This window comes from Dendrobates tinctorius, unplaced genomic scaffold (assembly GCF_039654945.1).
Source record: "Dendrobates tinctorius isolate UK_male_01 unplaced genomic scaffold, ASM3965494v1 ptg000091l, whole genome shotgun sequence".
Taxonomy (NCBI): Eukaryota; Metazoa; Chordata; class Amphibia; order Anura; family Dendrobatidae; genus Dendrobates; species Dendrobates tinctorius.
In genome coordinates this window covers 5,131,050-5,149,786 of record NW_027361759.1, presented here as the reverse complement: position 1 = coordinate 5,149,786, position 18,737 = coordinate 5,131,050, and the positions used below count along the sequence as shown (strand labels likewise).

The window sequence follows — 18,737 nt, the reverse complement described above, 5'->3', positions numbered from 1 at the left end:
GGTGGTGCTGAGCATGGAAGAGAGCTGGAGAGACAGAGGCTTCAAATGTACAATAGTTCTTATGTCTCATTTGCATATCAATTCAAGCTCTGATTTCATAGTAAAGGAGGAACGAACTGGTTAGGTAAAGGTATTGCTGGGCTTGTCTTTGAAAGTGCTACATGCACATATAAATATTTTGGGGGTGTAAAATTCAGCTTTCAGATTCCGTTTAAGGTTGAAAGAATAAAAAAAGTCCATCAAAGTCAACCCATAGCCTAACATGTTGATCCAGAGGAAGGTAAAAAAAAATTAAGGCAATTGCTTATTACCTCTTATTAAATAGTGGAAATCTATCAGCTAGTTATTCCCTACAAAAAGGAGCAATGTTCTTGAACCTAAATGGGCCCCTTTAACCTTTGAACCCCATAGCAGCTGCTATGGCTATCATCTGTATTAATCAGCTGAACAGGCTGCAGATAAGAGTCCTTCTTAAAAGAGGAGGCAAAGGCATATAAACCAATGATATTCTATGGTACACATTCTAGGAATTGCTGAATGTTTTCTCCATAATACCAGCAGATAGTGGAGGGTTGTTGCAGTGGGATTTCCCACAATCAGCTCTTTGTGAGAGCATCTGCTACATGAAAGTAGGCAAATTAAAGGCAACAATTTAATATTCAGTATCTCAAACCCTACTTGCAAGATCTGTTTGATGTCAGTTAATAGTAACATTCTTTACATTATACGCTGATTACAATTTGCATAAAACTGTTAAAGCTCTTAAATATGTATGGTGCCTATTTGCTCTGGAAAACCTTCAGTAACTTACATGGACATTTGACAATGATTTGATTTGAACCAATATAATAGACCCTCCATCAATACCCAATTCTACAAGAATAATCTTAAAACAATAAGAATTAATTTCAGGGTGACTGACATTGATGAAGGTGTCCACACTGGACAAACCCTTGAATAGGGAGATATACAGTGCCTACAAGTAGTATTCAACCCCCTGCAGATTTAGCAGGTTTACACATTCGGAATTAACTTGGCATGGTGACATTTGGACTGTAGATCAGCCTGGAAGTGTGAAATGCACTGCAGCAAAAAAGAATGTTATTTCTTTGTTTAATTTTTTTTTAAATTGTGAAAAGTTTATTCAGAGGGTCATTTATTATTCAACCCCTCAAACCACCAGAATTCTGTTTGGTTCCCCTAAAGTATTAAGAAGTATTTCAGGCACAAAGAACAATGAGCTTCACATGTTTGGATTAATTATCTCTTTTTCCAGCCTTTTCTGACTATTTAAGACCCTCCCCAAACTTGTGAACAGCACTCATACATGGTCAACATGGGAAAGACAAAGGAGCATTCCAAGGCCATCAGAGACAAGATCGTGGAGGGTCACAAGGCTGGCAAGGGGTACAAAACCCTTTCCAAGGAGTTGGGCCTACCTGTCTTCACTGTTGGGAGCATCATCCGGAAGTGGAAGGCTTATGGAACTACTGTTAGCCTTCCACGGCCTGGACAGCCTTTGAAAGTTTCCTCCCGTGCCGAGGCCAGGCTTGTCCGAAGAGTCAAGGCTAACCCAAGGACAACGAGGAAGGAGCTCCGGGAAGATCTCATGGCAGTGGGGACATTGGTTTCAGTCAATACCATAAGTAACGTACTCCACCGCAATGGTCTCCGTTCCAGACGAGCCCGTAAGGTACCTTTACTTTCAAAGCATAATGTCAAGGCTCGTCTACAGTTTGCTCATGATCACTTGGAGGACTCTGAGACAGACTGGTTCAAGGTTCTCTGGTCTGATGAGACCAAGATCGAGATCTTTGGTGCCAACCACACACGTGACGTTTGGAGACTGGATGGCACTGCATACGACCCCAAGAATACCATCCCTACAGTCAAGCATGGTGGTGGCAGCATCATGCTGTGGGGCTGTTTCTCAGCCAAGGGGCCTGGCCATCTGGTCCGCATCCATGGGAAGATGGATAGCACGGCCTACCTGGAGATTTTGGCCAAGAACCTCCGCTCCTCCATCAAGGATCTTAAGATGGGTCATTTCATCTTCCAACAAGACAACGACCCAAAGCACACAGCCAAGAAAACCAAGGCCTGGTTCAAGAGGGAAAAAATCAAGGTGTTGGAGTGACCTAGTCAGTCTCCTGACCTTAACCCAATTGAAAACTTGTGGAAGGAGCTCAAGATTAAAGTCCACATGAGACACCCAAAGAACCTAGATAACTTGGAGAAGATCTGCATGGAGGAGTGGGCCAAGATAACTCCAGAGACCTGTGCCGGCCTGATCAGGTCTTATAAAAGACGATTATTAGCTGTAATTGCAAACAAGGGTTATTCCACAAAATATTAAACCTAGGGGTTGAATAATAATTGACCCACACTTTTATGTTTAAAATTTATTAAAATTTAACTGAGCAACATAACTTTTTGGTTTGTAAGATTTATGCATCTGTTAATAAATCCTGCTCGTGTGTGAAGTTTGAAGGCTCTAACTTATTTGCATCTTATCAAACCTGCTAAATCTGCAGGGGGTTGAATACTACTTGTAGGCACTGTAGCTTCATAAAATTTACTGAATAATGCTGGGATCACGTTTTCTTGAACTGTATTGTTTTAAGATTTTACTTTGCACAACTCACATTTTCCTTATATGATTAAAAAAACTGAAAACTTAGGAACAATGATTTCAGCACATCTGAAGAAAATTATCACAGCAGGTTGTTCATGTTGCTTGATATTTTTCATTTTAGAACAAGGCTATATTGGAAAGAGGAGAGAGCCAGTTATTAGGAGAAAGTACCTAAATGTATGCCAGAACTGTCACAGCTGTGGAGAGGCTGTGTAATAAATATCATCACTGAAATGTGGCCAACCTGGAGCTTCTCCAGTTCAGCACTGTCTTCTCACAGCAAGTGCTAAGTAAACAATTAGTATCTTTCAATCTTCCTTGTCATAACTCTGGTAACTTAATATCATTCATTCACAAGATTTCCATACCTGCTGTGAGACCTGCCTCCTTATGTAGACAAAAAAAAAAGCCATTACAGAAATTATATGGCAGTTGTAGCCAATTTCTTCTTACTTCACACACTCTTTTTGCTAAGCAAACCAAGTCTTTTACATATATCGGTAATTGTCATTTCTATTGTTATTCTTTTAAGACAGGTCTTTTTCACTAGGTTTCTAATTTAGGAGTAAGAGTAAAGATTTAACAGTAATAAAAATACAGGTATACATGTTGACAAGCCTCTTTCATCCATTTGTTGGTTATCAATAAAGAAGACAAATCTTCACCAATCGTTACACTGGATGCCCATTCATTATAGGATCCAATTCAAAGTACTTGTTCTCACCCACAAAGCTCTCCACAGTGCAGCACCCCCCTACATCTCCTCCCTCATTTCTGTCTATCGGCCTAACCGACCGCTGCGCTCTGCAAACAACTTTCGACTAACCTCTCCACTAATACGCACCTCCCACTCCCGACTCCAAGATTTCTCCCGTGCTGCGCCAATCCTCTCGAATGTTCTACCCCAAGAAATTAGGACTATCCATAATTTACACAGCTTTAGGCGCTCCCTCAAAACACATTTGTTCAGAGCGGCCTATCACGTTCACTAATCTGTCATTTTATGTGTAAGTGTGCGTGTGTAGCCCATTCATTATCGCAATCTATCCCTCACTCCCTGAAGATGGCTGGACCATCATTGTAAATACACACCTGTACTTTTTGTCTCCCCCACCTCGTTGTATATTGTAAGCTCTCACAAGCAGGGTCATCTTATTTTGTCTTATTTTGCTTTAATTATTGTATTGTTAACGTTGTTACTTATGACTTGTGTTTTGAAACTGTCAAACTGTAAAGTGCTGAGGAATATGTTGGCGCTATATAAATATTTATTATTATTATTATTATTATTATTAATATTATTAAGACAAATGAGAATTTCTTTTTAGAAAACATTTATAATCATTTTGTAGGAACCTCTGCCTATTAGCAATAAAGATCACAGTGATAATACGCATATGGCATTTCATAGTAGTAATATGCAGAATTTACTAATGCTGTATATTATCTAACTTGTAGAAAGCATAAATGTGGATAAAGTGGTCAGAAAATAGGACAAATCACCATTTGCAAGCTGATAAATTTGATGCATTTTCGGCACACATTTGACTCCTTTGTTCTTTTTTCGTTATACCTTCTGATGAGTGGTATACATTGGACCAATATTTTGCACATAAAAAGCTGCATATATTACTAATAAAAATTTAGCAACTCAACAAAACCAGATGGCTTGTCAGCTGTATATAGGGGATTTTAGGATAAAGGCCCCATGCACATGAAGTAGCAGTCAGCCGAGGGATCGATCATTTTATTTATTTATTTATTTATTTTACTCACTTTTATAGCGTCATTAATTACACAGTGCTTTACAGACATTATCAGCAATGTCCCCATTGGGGCTCACAATCTACATTTCTGATCAGTATGTCTTTGGAGTATGGGTGGAAACTGGAGTACCCAGAGGAAACCCAAGTAAACATGGGGAGAACATACAAACTCCTATTGTCCTTGGTTGGATTTCAACCCAGGACCCTAGCACTGCAAGGCTGCTAATCACTGAGCCACTGACATCTGACAGTTATCTCATCCAACTCCCCTATACAGATGGTAACCGATTAAACCAAGCGTCTTTTGTCCTTTATGAAACTTATTCCCAGACTCCTCTGGCAACGCCTTAGGTCCAGGAAGAACAAAAAGATCAGCTGCTGAAATTCAGCAAGAAAGATCCTTCTTTCCCAAAACATCATTTGTTTGAGTCAGGGGGCCCTCAAACATATTGGACTGTTGGACAATTCCACCAATATAAGTTCCGAACTATTAAATGAAAGTATGATTGCACACAACAAGAGAAACAGAAAGTATGTCAAAGACAAGTTTTATCAATTTATGCTAGTGAGGATATGCTATGAGGATGAGGATATGAGAATATGCTAGTTTTTGAACTCGGAGACCAGTATAAGACAAAAAGGAGGGACATGTAAGTACATTGCTGTCAAATAAGGTGGAGTGGGGGGGTCAGGTATAGAATAGATATGGATCAGAAGAAGGTGAAGGAAATGCTTAGATTAGGTCCATCTTTGTGAATGATGCAGAAAAATGCAGATAGGACTGAAAGAAGGGGCATCCTGAGATTTATTTTAGGTGGCGAAATCTAGTTCTCAATACTAGAGATGTTCCGCAAAAAATGTGTTCATGGAAAATAAATTGCTCTGAAAAGATGTGTAAAACACTCTGAGTGCCAGTCCGTTTCAATACCCTTAATACAAATACAGCCTTAGTTATGTAAAAGTGACTCTAAAATAGAAATGGTAACCTGGTAGTAACCAACAAGCATTCAAAAACGTTTTCTAAAATAGAAAACAATAACAGTTCAAAAACCATCCCTCTTGGTCACTTGTGAACAATCAGATCATTCTGTGTAGAACACTGACTCAAACTGACGGTGTTGTTGTTAAAGGTCACAGCATCCTGCTGTAACTGAGACAAATGATGTTCCATATATTCAATAATCCAACTTTTTCTTTACAATAATACACTTGTTAAAGGCAAAGGAGGCCAATTGTGATTTGCATTTTGTTGTACAACTCCCGGGACAGCATTGGTAATGGTAGTGCTTATGATGCTTTTAGCAGCTCCAGCATTGTTAGCTATGGTATGATTTTTTTTACTTTTACACTTCCTATTCCTTTCTACTTTTTCTTTTATCATACATTCTGTACATACATTCGCTCTAAATAAAGCAGAAATTTTATGTTATGAAATAGATATAGTTAGACAATATGAAAATAAGTAAGTTTACAATTGTCTTGCTTTTTTGTTTGCTGTCCTTGTCCTGTGAGAAATTTTATTTTACATAGTTTACAGCTTATTGCCAAGATTGATCAAAGCTTGGCCAAGTAAGCACAATAACTATATTCCAGGCTGAGGAACCCTCTTGAGATACAAGTCACCTACCTTCAGCCCACTAATTTCTATAGAGTTCTTAGCTGTTCACCTCTCTTCTCTGTTAGCTCCTGGACTGTTATCAGTCATGCAAAATGACAATTCCATGCTGCCCACTAATGGAAGTTTTCATTTGAACAGTTCAAAGACAGTGTAGATTTCCTAACAATGACAAATGTCACAATAGCATAAGCTCAGAAGTAGTGGTAAATTATTGACCAGAACTGTCACTCAAGAAGTAGCATCTGCCCCTACAACAGCATGAAAGCAAGGAGAGATAAAAAAAAAAGCTATGGACTCAAGACACAACTTAAAAATAACTAACTTTTGACAATCTTTTACGCCAGTCTGACTGTAAGAAAGACAACAGTCTTGTGTGTAAGGGTACCGTTACACTTAGCGATGCACCAGCGATCCCGACAGCGACATGGATCACTGGTGCATCGCTAAGTGGTCGCTAGTGAGCTGCCACACAGGCAGATCTCACCAGCGACATAGCAGCGGTCGTGGGTCGCTACTTACCTGTCAGACGCGGCGATCCTGACGTCCTCCCACCTGCGTCCACACGTCACTCGTTGGTTCCACAGGAAGCCCAGCAGGAAGCAAACAACGAGAAATGGTCCAGGATGTTCTCGCGCGATCAGCGATAATCAGCGGGGGAGCCGGTCGGAGGTAAGTATCACATGTAGTGATATCGCTGCTTCGTCACAAAGACAGTGACGTTACAGCGATATTGCTAGCGATATCGCTATGTGTAACGGGCCCTTAAATGTGCTATGGAAAAAAATGCTCCTTTAAATTGGATAAAGGATCTTATTTTATGTTAGTGCAACTCAAAACAGTGAATTGTATTTTCTTTCCAGCATTCTGGTGGAGTTCATGCCGTGGCGACAGAGCAGCAACAACCGTTATTAAGCTTTCACAGGAGTCGTGCCTACACAAATTTTTTTTTAGTCACACCGGAGGTCCTTAGCCTTCCATGACTGATGCAATCTTCTACAATGTACATGAAGTCTGCGAGAATTTTTTTGGTCATTTGTACAAATCAAATCTAAAGATATTCAAATTTGCAGGGAGTCATTCAAGTCATCTTTAATTCAATTTGAATCAAATTGATTTAATTATTCCTAGTCAATACTTAATTCCGATGCTGGCAAAATAGATATAATAAGGTGTTTTACTTAAAATGAAGCGTTGTCCATTGATCTCAGTAGATATGCTGGAATTATCTGAGTGTGAGTTATTTCTTGTAGCGAACTTTCAGTTTGACTAACAAAAGGGGTCTTGATCACTGTTTAATTTTAACTCCAAGCATCTGGTCACACATGAAAACCTATAAACTGGACAGCATATAGGGCCTGTCACACTAAGCGATATCGCTAGCAATATCGCTATAACGTCACTGGTTTTTGTGACGCAGCAGCGATATTGCTAGCGATATCGCTATGTGTGATACTTACCTCCGACCGGCTCCCCCGCTGGCTATCGCTGATCGCGTGAGAACATCCTGGGCCGTTTCTTGTCATCAGCTTCCTGCTGGGCTTCCTGTGGCGCCTACGAGCGACGTGTGGACGCGGGCGGGAGGACGTCAGGATCGCCTCGTTTGACAGGTAAGTAGGGACCGCCGACCGCTGCTATGTTGCTGGTGAGATCTGCCTGTGTGGCAGCTCACTAGCGACCACTTAGCGATGCACCAACGATCCTGACCGCGTCATATCGCTGGTCAGGATCGCTGGTGCATCGCTAAGTGTGACAGTACCTTATGACCTTTAAGGACTTGGGCCAAGTAATTAAATTATCTCAAGTTTCAAAACAGCTCGTTAGTGCTGAAAAATATTGTCTATAAAACCAAATACATGGCATTTATACTTTCCAAATAATCTTTTATTTCTATAGAATCATTTTAGAAATTCAGTATAAGACACTTCTTTATTTTGGATTACTGAGAGTATTTTCCATTTGTGTGATTATAGTCCATTGTAAAGAACATATTAAATGTCAACTGTACTGAGAAATGTGTGCTTGTCACAGAGAAACAATGTAAAGTAAAACAGATTACCAGTGCTTTTCTACAAAAAAATACAACTGTAAAATTCCAAATGCCAATTAACATCTGAACTCATACTAACACAAGCATGACATTTACAAGGAGACTAATATGGTGTGGTTAACATTTAGTATGGAAGTTAGAAAATGTCATGCCATAGTCATCCACTAAAATCCTGAGTGTTACAGATACAGGATACAGAGCATCACAACTAAGACCTTCAATATTCTACATGGATAAGACTATATAATAGATAATTTTCTTTGCTCAGCTTCAGAGAGAGAAAATGCCAAATTTTATATTGTAGTTAATACTTATTAGCTCACTTCATGCAATCTTTTTGAACTTTTTAAGATATCCATTATTTTAGTTACTTATTCCAAAATAATAATGTAACACCCTGTGCCTGGCACAAAAATCAAAATAAATAAATCAATATATCTACACATACTTCTGTCCACGCATGTCTGTCATGTCTACTTGAAAACCACAATGATTCATTAGTCTGAACCACTGGTGGACACAGGCGGAAAAGGGCCCCTGTGCAAGATCAAAAGATGAGTCCTTTGCATTCCAATCACAATGCACAATTATATGTACATTGGAGGTGGAAATGGGCCTCCTTACCTCTTTAGCCCCCGTTACACGCTGCGATATCGCTAGCAATACTGCTGTAAAGTCACCGATTTTGTGACATTGCAGCGATATTGCTAGCGATATCGCTATATGTGATACTTACCTCCGACCGGCTCCCCCGCTGGTTATCGCTGATCGCGCGAGAAGCTCCTGGACCATTCCTCATCGGTCACTTCCTGCTGGGCTTCCTGTGGTGCCGACGAGCGATGCGTGGAGCCGGGCCTGGAGGACGCAGGATCGCCGCGTCTGACAGGTAAGTAACGACCCCCGACCCCTGCTATGTCGCTGGTGAGATCTGCCTGTGTGGCAGCTCACTAGCGACCACCTAGCGATGCACCAGCGATCCTGACCGCGTCATATTGCTAGTCGGGATCGCTGGTGTATCGCTAGGTGTAACGGTACCCTTTGGCACTTGTGTGGCTGCACAGATTTTACCAATGATATGTCTGCCCCTGGTCTGAACTATAGAGACTTGACAGAAATCTGCAAACATGATTGTTTTTTTTCAGCAACATTCTAATGAAAGTGAGGCAACAGTAAGTGAACAAGGTTTACTTGGCTTTGGTTAAAGAGCTGCTGTTTTTGTTAAACTTGCAGCTATTCAGATTTCTGCATTTAATTCAAGTTGCACAAATTAAGTACCGCAAAGTATTCACAGTGTTTATGCCACAGTTCCGCCTATCTGTGTGTCTGGAAACATTGAGTGACAGTTTCAGCCATCAAAACTAGTACAGGGGTGTGCTGAACTGTCAGTACAGTGATGGACAGGGCAGCTGTCCAATCAGAGGCTGGGCCATGCTGAGGTGTTAGTGTGTTGAGTGACAGGTCAGCCGTCCAATTAGGGCCAGGGCGTCGACCTCTTCATGCGTCTCCTATTCAAGTGATTATCTGGCTATTTAACTGGCACTCTGCCTTCAATTAGTGTCGGTTGTAGCTGAACTCAAGTGGTGTATGCTTGCTCTGTAGTTTGTGTTCCTGTATTTGATCTTTGCTGCCTGATCTTGGACTTTGTCTTGACAGTTTGTCTTAAGCCGCTGGAATTCTGAGCTGGACTGTGACCTAAATATGCCTTTCCTTACCCTTTTTGTTTATTATGAGCTCTCTTGGTATCTGTCCTTGGACCTCTTGACTACCCAGGCTAATGGCTTGTCCATGAGTAGTAAATAGCGTCAGAGTTTAGTATTATTCTCCTCCTCAGTGCACTTAAGGAATTTTAAGGAATGAAAAGCAACATAATATAAATCGGTAGGGATTTAGTAATATAAAAATCTTACAGCTCTGTTTATAATGTATGTAATTGTTTGCATGTTGTATACTAAGATTCTTAGGAGCTCTTTGTTCTTGTTCTTTTTATATTGTAGTACAGTTCTGTTATACAAGAGTCTGCAGATTGATTTCATCTGGGCAGCTGTTCTTCTTGGCAGCAAAAGTGTAATATCTCATAGGGCTAACATGAACAAGTGTCTGTGACGTGTTTTAGGTTAAACTGGGTTGAAATATAATAAATATACACATGCAAAACAAAACTTTGCATATCTGGAAAACACTTCTAAACCAATATTTGTATACAAGAACTCTTAAAACTTGCAAGGTCAAGTCCTGCATTATCTCTACAAACCTCTTTTGCTTCCAGATATTGCAAATGTTTGTAGAGGGAACTGATGGGCAGGGACAGAACAAATGAACGTTACATATATCCTCTGTTTATTTAAATTCCAGCAAAAACATGAATTAAGTCATCAACATCCTATTAGTGTTTTCCTGAATTGATTGCCCATTCCATCATCATTAGAATATTGGTACATTTAAGATACGAACATGGATAGTTTGGACCAATGAGTTCGCTCACATAGACAACCATTTCTTAGAAATCAAATCACCAAGAGCCAAGCACCCCATAAACCTGGAATCTACATCTGGCCATATATTTCCCCTGCAAGGTTTGCTTGTTTTTAGAAGATAACCCATTTAATACAATACTGTAATGAATAATAATATTTTGTTAGTGTGTAACAGGGAATCTGTCAGCAGGATATAACACCCAAAATATGTATATGTATAGGTAGCATTGCCAAAAAAAACCCCAGCAATACCTTTACATAAACAATCTATTCATCTGTTACCGAAGAATCAACTTTTTAATTGATATGCAATTGAGGCTGTAGATATGAAGCCCTCTACTACTCCAGCTCTATTCCCCATCCAGGGACACCTCCACCTATTTGACTGATGGCTCTATTGCATGAAGTCACATTGCATAAAGGCTGTCAGTCAAGCAGGATGGGGGCATTGAGTGTAAAGTGACTGAGGCTTCAGATTTACAGCCTCATTTGCATATCAATTCATTCATATACTGATTGTTCAGTAAAGGTGGAATGAATTACTTAACTTGTCTTTGAAAAGCATATATGCATATATACAGCTCTGGCAAAAATTAAGAGACCACCACACCTAAACCCTGTCATGGGCAGTTCATTCTCCAGACCTGAACCCCATTGCATACCTCTGAAATGTAATCAAGAGGAAGATGGATAGTCACAAGCGATCAAACAAATAAACAAAGAAGAACTGCTTACATTTTTGCGCCAGAAGCAGTGTGAAAGACTGGCGGCAAGTATGCCAAGACGCATGAAAGCTGTTTTTAAAAATCACAGTTATTCCACAAAATATTGATTTCAGAACTCTTCCTGAGTTAAAACATTAGTATTGTTGTTTCTAAATGGTTGTGAACTTGTTTTCTTTGCATTATTCGAGGTCTGAAAGCACTTTTTTTTTTTTTTTTAATTTTGACCGTTTTTCTGTCAGGATAAAAAAAAAAAAATTTCCTGCTTGGAAATTCGGAGACATGTTGTCAAAAGTTTATAGACTAAAAGAACAATTTACATTTTACTCAAACATATACCTATAAAGAGAAAAATCAGACAAACTGAACATTTGAAAGTGGTCTCGTAATTTTTGACAGAGCAAATATATATGTCCAAACCAAGAAGAGAAAATGGGTAGCACTCACCAATCTTGAAATTTCACTTTATTAGTAATGATTAAAGCATCTTTATCGGGAGAGTAGGAAAAGGAGTGTGCCATCGTCACCTGCACACTCCTTTTCCTTCTCTCCCAGTGAAGATGTTTTACTCGTTACTAATATTGTGAAATTTCAAGATTGGTGAGAGCTACCCATTTTCTCTTCTTAGTTTGGATCGGCGATGCTGTCTTTCTGGGTGAACATCCGAAGTCTCGAGGTAAATGCCTGCAGTATTTTATAACACCACTTGTATACATTGCTAGCGGTATCGGCAGTGCTGTCCTCTTTTTCTATTTGAAATATATATATATATATATACATACAGTTGGGGAAATAAGTATTTGATCCCTTGCTGATTTTGTAAGTTTGCCCACTGATAAAGACATAAACAGTCTATAATTTTAAGGGTGGGATAATTTTAACATTGAGAGATAGAATATCAAAAATATCAAAAGTAAAATCCAGAAAATAACATTGAATAAATTATTTAAGTTCATTTGCACTTTGCAGTTAGAAATAAGTATTTGATCCCCTACCAACCATTAAGAGTTCTGGCTTCTACAGACCAGTTAAACGCTCCTAGTCAACTCATTACCTGCATTATAGACAGATGTCTGCTGAGTTGGCGAGTTGGCATTTAAAGTACAGATTATACTGTACATATTTCACAGCAAGATTCTAATGATTATAGGAACAGTGAAATTAACACAAATATAAATGCTTATATGAACATTACTTTATTAACAAAAATGTAATTGTTGCAGGATTAAAAGGTTATTACTGAAATTTTTTTACTTCAAAACTAACCAAGTATAATCGCAAACTAAAGTTTATATAAATGTTATTTAAGTTACTTGGTCACCGTTTGTGTGGCCGAGAGGCTCAGTGCACTGCACATACCACAAGTTTTGTATGCCTCTGCAGCCGTCACATGTGATTGACAGCACTGGTTTGTCTGAGCATTCTCAGCAGACAGCTTTCTTTCGGGAAGCTAGTGCTATCAATCATCAATGAGGTCAAGGAGGGAATGAAAAAACAGTGGCCATAACAAGGTGCTGAGCCTTTCTGCCATGCCAAGGGAGCCCTAAGCACCCTAGTTAGCATATTTCATTAAACCTTCGTTCTGGAGAACATAAACAGCAATTAGAACGCTAAAGGTGTGCTTTTTATAGGCTCTGTTGTAGTTCCTATAAAGCTATGTGCTTAGTTTATACTGTCAGCTTGTTCTGTCAAACTCACTTTAAAATAGCTGGAATGACATTTAAAATCCAGCTACAACTAATCTAACTACTTTCTGGCACATATCTAGTACAAGTTCTAGAGGTTAAAGTGCAGGACTTCCATCACATTGGCTTTGATCTATAATTATGTCATAACACCTTGACTTATCTTTAGGAAGCATTACCCCATCCACCCCATGCACAAATGTCATGCTATAACATCTCAACTGCTGTGCTATTGTTTCAGTAATTCATTTTGTAAACCTACTTGAAGAAGAAGCCTCTGTGCTCTCAATACTATTTTTCTGGTTAGATAATAAAGGTATTACTCCTGCAATACTTTTGTCTTGTTTGAGCATAAAATTATTCACTTGGATTTACATGGATTGTTCATGAACATTTTCCTTCTTCATCCTACCCAGGTTGTTTTTAATATCTTAATGTGTGAATGAGTTAAATACTCTTATTCTGATGAGACATCACCTTTGTTCATGACAAGAATGATTTTGCTAATTTGCTATCAACCCCTTACTCTGTTAACTGTTATTTTACCTCATTGCCTACCTATTTACGGTAATAATACATAATAAAGCATTAGTTAAGTTTATTACAAATTGTGCAGACATGCTTTAAAAGGATTCCATAAGCATCCTTAGAAGTCAACACTATTACAAAACTTTTTGGAATATTAGACATACATCTCTTTAAATAAAAAGCCTTCAACACAGTACGGTGGATTTTTATGACGGAGGCTCTCAATTGATTTTGTTTTCCCCAATGACCTGTTTCTACTGCATTGCCACTAATAAAATCCTGTCTGAAAGTGTTTTTTTTCCTACTTCTTTTTATAGGACTAGCAATAACAATGTATGAAATCGCTTTCTTGACACATTGAAAATCTTTACAGTTTTCTCATAAACTTTATAAAAGTTTAGGCAAGGTATCCAACTTTTAAAATCTAATGAATGAAGTGACTGAATATTACAATGTTTTAACTGTAATTGTAGATCTTACATTATAGTTCCGCTTGCATTAAGCAAGGCTTATGCAGCTTTATAAAGCAGCAGATATGTAGCATATAAATAAAGAGCATATAGATGGAGAAAATACAGAACAGAAAATACAATAGAGGTCATACAACAGACGCTTGACAGAAGCAACCAATGCTCATTGCTATTTTGTGTAATTTAATGACAACTATTTTTTATTTCTCTTTTGCTATGCCAAAGTTATTATTATATCAAGATACAATTAATCATCCTTTTTAAACATTGAAAAAAATAATATTCAAAAAGAAACAGTGAACCAAATAAATACCTGGAGGCAATGGTGTGGGTTTAGTGATGTTCTGAAATCCTGGGAAAAATAAATGTATTCGTTATTATGCTGCTACTAAAGCAGATTTTCTACAATTGAAACTTTAAAAAAAACAACCATAAGAATAAAGTAAAAAAAGTATTTCCCATTTCATTTTGTATTTATGATACAGTTAAAACTATTTATGCAGTTAAAACTATTTTTACATAATTATGTCATTTTCCCCCTAGGAATGAGACTGCTATTTGCATTAGGGTAGAGTGGATCTTTTGAAATTCAAACTCAACGAGTTCACATCCTTTTTTCAAAAAGTTTGACTTGTGGAGAATAAATTTGCTTGAGTCACCTTAATTAAAATGCTTCTAATTGTCCGGAAATCATGTGAAGAACACTGTGAGTTCCAGTAGGATTCAATTGAGTATGTTTGGAGCTCCATAATGCAAATACAACCTTTTTAATGTACTAAAGACTTCAATGTATCTGGCTATGGGAAAACGGATCATTACCAGAAGTAACCGATAGCATATTTAACATCACACTTCAGTATCACACATTTTATGCTACCTAAATTGTATAAATGGTCTAACAATAATCATTATTTCTTTGAGGGGCACAGATACATGCATTGCTGTTGTTTATAAGCAGGTGGTGTAACTGGAAGAAGCCATGGCATTTTTACTTGGTTGGGTGCAAGAATTATCCATGCTTAAGGAGTTAAACTTAAAAAGTTTACACAAAAATGTTATACTTTGGTAAAAATAATGAATCCACCAAGGGAATGTTAAAAACGACCCCTATGTTAATTAAGTTAATCCTATAGCTCAGGACATAGTAGAAAGATCATAAAAATTGTATAAGTTTATTACAGAAAATCATATTCACATAAAGAATTACATTTTTCATATCATTAGATTTTACAGACAGTACAAGAGAAACTCAAAGATTGAGATCAGGTGGATGGCGGCATGTACACCCTCAGGGGGCTGAGGAAGCCAACGTGAAACACGTCTTGGGTTTTGCGTCATGACACCTTAAGCACCGGACCATGGGTAAGAACATGGAGTGCATGGGATGTTCACATGTATCTGGGGCAGTATGTACTTTGCACTTTACTTGCATCTTGTGATTATGTTTACCGTCCCACTACCCAAGTAGACCCCTCAGGTCTACAACTGCACTATGCACTTTACCACATAAGAGTCTATTGTGTTAGGGTGTACGTGCCGCCATCCACCTGATCTCAATCTTTGAGTGCCTCTTGTACTGTCTGTAAAATATAAGTATATGAAAAATTTAATTGTTAATGTGAATATGATTTTCTGTAATAACTTTATACAATTGATTTTTGGATATTTTGCTCCAGAGAATTTGGAAAAGCTTGCGCTTTCGCGCCTGACACCATTAGTCCACTCACTCAGTGTGGACCATGTATGAAATGCTGACTGTCATTTTTTTTTTTTTGCAGATCCCTGAAAACCTGAAAACCAAATTGGAGTTTGTTCGCATTCACATAGAACAGCAGATTTCAGAAAATTTAACTCACATTTGATCCTCTGCAGATTGATACACACATATCTGTCATAAGTACAACTGTAACAATAAATAGTGACTCTTCTCTGTTTTTAGATTTTGAGTGGCCATACTGGATTCACAGATTTGTAATCTATATCATGTAGTTAAAACCCCTTAATTCTTTCATTTTTTAAAGATTAGTTTTTTAATATAACTAGATGAACTGTCTATTTGTTTGATGTACATGGCATGCGGTGTCATTATCATGCGTTGGTAATACTGTGTGTGCTACGATAGTAACTATATTCTTAATATTTAAAATTTGGCAATTTGAGATTACCTTGCTTCACTTTGGTAATTGGAATGAATGCCTTTGTATCTTCTGGGGCATACTGTAAATAGAAGCAAATTAACTCATCAGTATGGATGACAAAATAAATTATTGTAATCAGAAAATAAACAATAAAAGGCCATGACTAGTAAATCAAAACTGGAATTATGCTTGAAGATCCTACAAACAGTTTTAATTTTGGAATGTAAAGGGAAAACTAGAACCCTACTATTGTTTGTTTATATAGCATCAATAATTTCTGCAGCATTTGACTCTGCGCAATGTCTGGGTAACACATTGTAATAATTGCAAGTGTTACAGATAAACAGAATATTTATTTACAAAATCCATTACATAAGTTCCCTGCTGTATAAGCTTACAATTAATAAGTAGTAGAAACATGAGGTCTGCGAAAGGAGGAACCAGGTTTAGACACATCAGGTGGAGTTAGTATTGGAATATTTTAGGCCAGGTTATATGCTTGGCATGCAGCAGTTTGTAATACTTGAACATTTTGTATGCAATGGGGTAGGGAATTCTAGAAAAGAAAAGGGAGAAAGAGCCTTGTATATTGACAGTGAGATAGACTTAATAAAAAAATGGCTTTAGAAGAAGAGGAGCAGAGAGGACCTCTTCAGAGTTATCTGGTATCCCTAGCTTTATTTCCCCATGGCATTTAATGTGCAGAAAATAAGAATAGGATCCTCTCCTTTAATCAATTGGCCTTTAGCCATAGGTTATGAAGTAATATTAATGAATTGAACCAATGACACCTCATACACAGGGCTGGCTCGAACGTATAGGCGAACTAGGCGGCCGCCTAGGGCGCCGACCCAAAGGGGGCGTCAGAGAAAAAATAGAAAAAATTATAAAAAATCTTTTCAAAAGGCAAAAAGTTTTAGGGATGGAAAGAAAAGTGTACATATTTAAGAGAAGTTGGTTGGGCTGGCAACAATTTCGATAGAATCTGAAGTTGCTAAACAAATTAATCTCGGTGACTTAGTGTCATCCTTTTCAAAAAAAGGCAAGGAAACAAAAATTTTAATTACCTATGGTCGTTTTTGTTTTGTGTTATTGATTACTTTGTATATATTTGTCCTATACAACTTCTCAGAAGATTAAAGAGTTAGGAGAGAGTTAATTAATCATTGTTGTTGTGGTTTATTTTGCTCCTAAATTTACACACAACAAAATAGTTTCGCCTAGGGCGCCGTAATCTCTCGGGCCGGCCCTGCTCATACGGTAATTTGTAGGAGTTGTGGTGGTATCATACTGCGTGGGGATCACATTGTAAGGCAGGCTGTGGAATTCATCATATTGTGTTGAGGCATGTAGGGCCCTCAAATTGTATTTTGTGTTTACAAATATGTTAATAATAAGCATTTCATGAGTTTTTAAAGTTTTAATGATATATACATCAAGTTTATACAAAGTTTCGAAAGTCTGGAGCTGGTGATGGCTTTTTTTTTAGCTGAGCTGACATTTTTATTGATACCATTTTGGGGTAGATATGATGTTTTGATCTCCTCTTATTGCATTTTACTGCAATAATGAGGTGGTCAAAAAATGTAATTCTGGTGTTTCAATTTTTTTCTCAATACATCGTTTACCGATTGGATTAATTTCTTTTATATTTGGATACATCAGAGATTTTTGAATGCAGAGATACCAAATATGTGTATTATTTTATTAATACTTTTATTTTCAATGGGACAAATTGGGGGGGATGATTTGAACTTTTGTTTTTTTTATTTTTTCATATTTTTTAAAACTTTTTTTTCACTTTTTACTGTATTTATTAGTCCCCTTAGGAGGCTTGAAGCAGCAATCATCTGATCGCCTGTGTTATACATAGCAATGCTCTGTTATGTAAAGCAAAAGCATCATAATCTCCTATGAACACCAGCCATGAGCTGGTGTTCACAGGAAATTTACAAAGACAGGCACGGGGGTCTTCCTGGCTGTCATGACAACCTATCGGCGTCCCCCGATTATGTGACGGAGGTACAGATGGGCGGAATTTGTGACGTGCTTCCGTATGGCGTGCGTTTCACTGGTTAGCATCCAGGGGTGGAGCACTGATCTACCGCTGGTTGTTAAAGACACATAACATCTGATCAAATCAGCTGTCATATGTGGGGAAAGATGCCTGATCAGCATCGGAACATGCACCAAAGTCAGGGACAGGATATATGATGAAAGTTTACGTCATTTGTCGTAAAGGGGTTAAGGATTAAGTGTAATTCAAGATCTGTGAAAAAAGTGATCCTTTCTGAAATGAAAACTAAGACACAAAACAAATAATGTGATGTATTGCTTATCACTGAGGTTGAGATGATAATAATTTTGTTTGAAAGTTTCAACACTAATTGAATCCTGGAGTGGAAGATTCAAGTCTAAAAAGTAGAACATTTCACTACAGAAAGACCATTAAAATCTGTTTCTAATTAAATACAGATCTCTACATTACTTTAATTAGCACAAAAAACAAAAACAGATATGATCACGTATGTTAGTTTTGTTGACAGGCTAGAAAATCAAATTCTTTAAAGGTAGCCTTTCACAAGATTTATGCTTCCTAAATAATGAGGAGCATGAAATCAGAGCATGACGCATGACTAAGTGATTGCAGCCAG

At 37.9% G+C, this 18,737-nt stretch overlaps 1 protein-coding gene across 14 annotated transcripts in view; it reads right to left on the bottom strand.

Moving 5' to 3' along the window:
* ABI3BP (ABI family member 3 binding protein) overlaps positions 1-18,737 on the bottom strand; it is a 733,533-nt gene that overhangs the window by 319,514 nt on the left and 395,282 nt on the right. For all 14 annotated transcript variants that reach the window (XM_073586187.1, XM_073586193.1, XM_073586188.1 and 11 more), the window contains exons 7-8: positions 16,111-16,162; positions 14,259-14,297 (exon numbers count right to left, since the gene is read on the bottom strand). In XM_073586187.1, the coding sequence (XP_073442288.1) occupies positions 14,259-14,297; positions 16,111-16,162 (91 nt within the window). The remainder of the gene's footprint in view (positions 1-14,258; positions 14,298-16,110; positions 16,163-18,737) is intronic.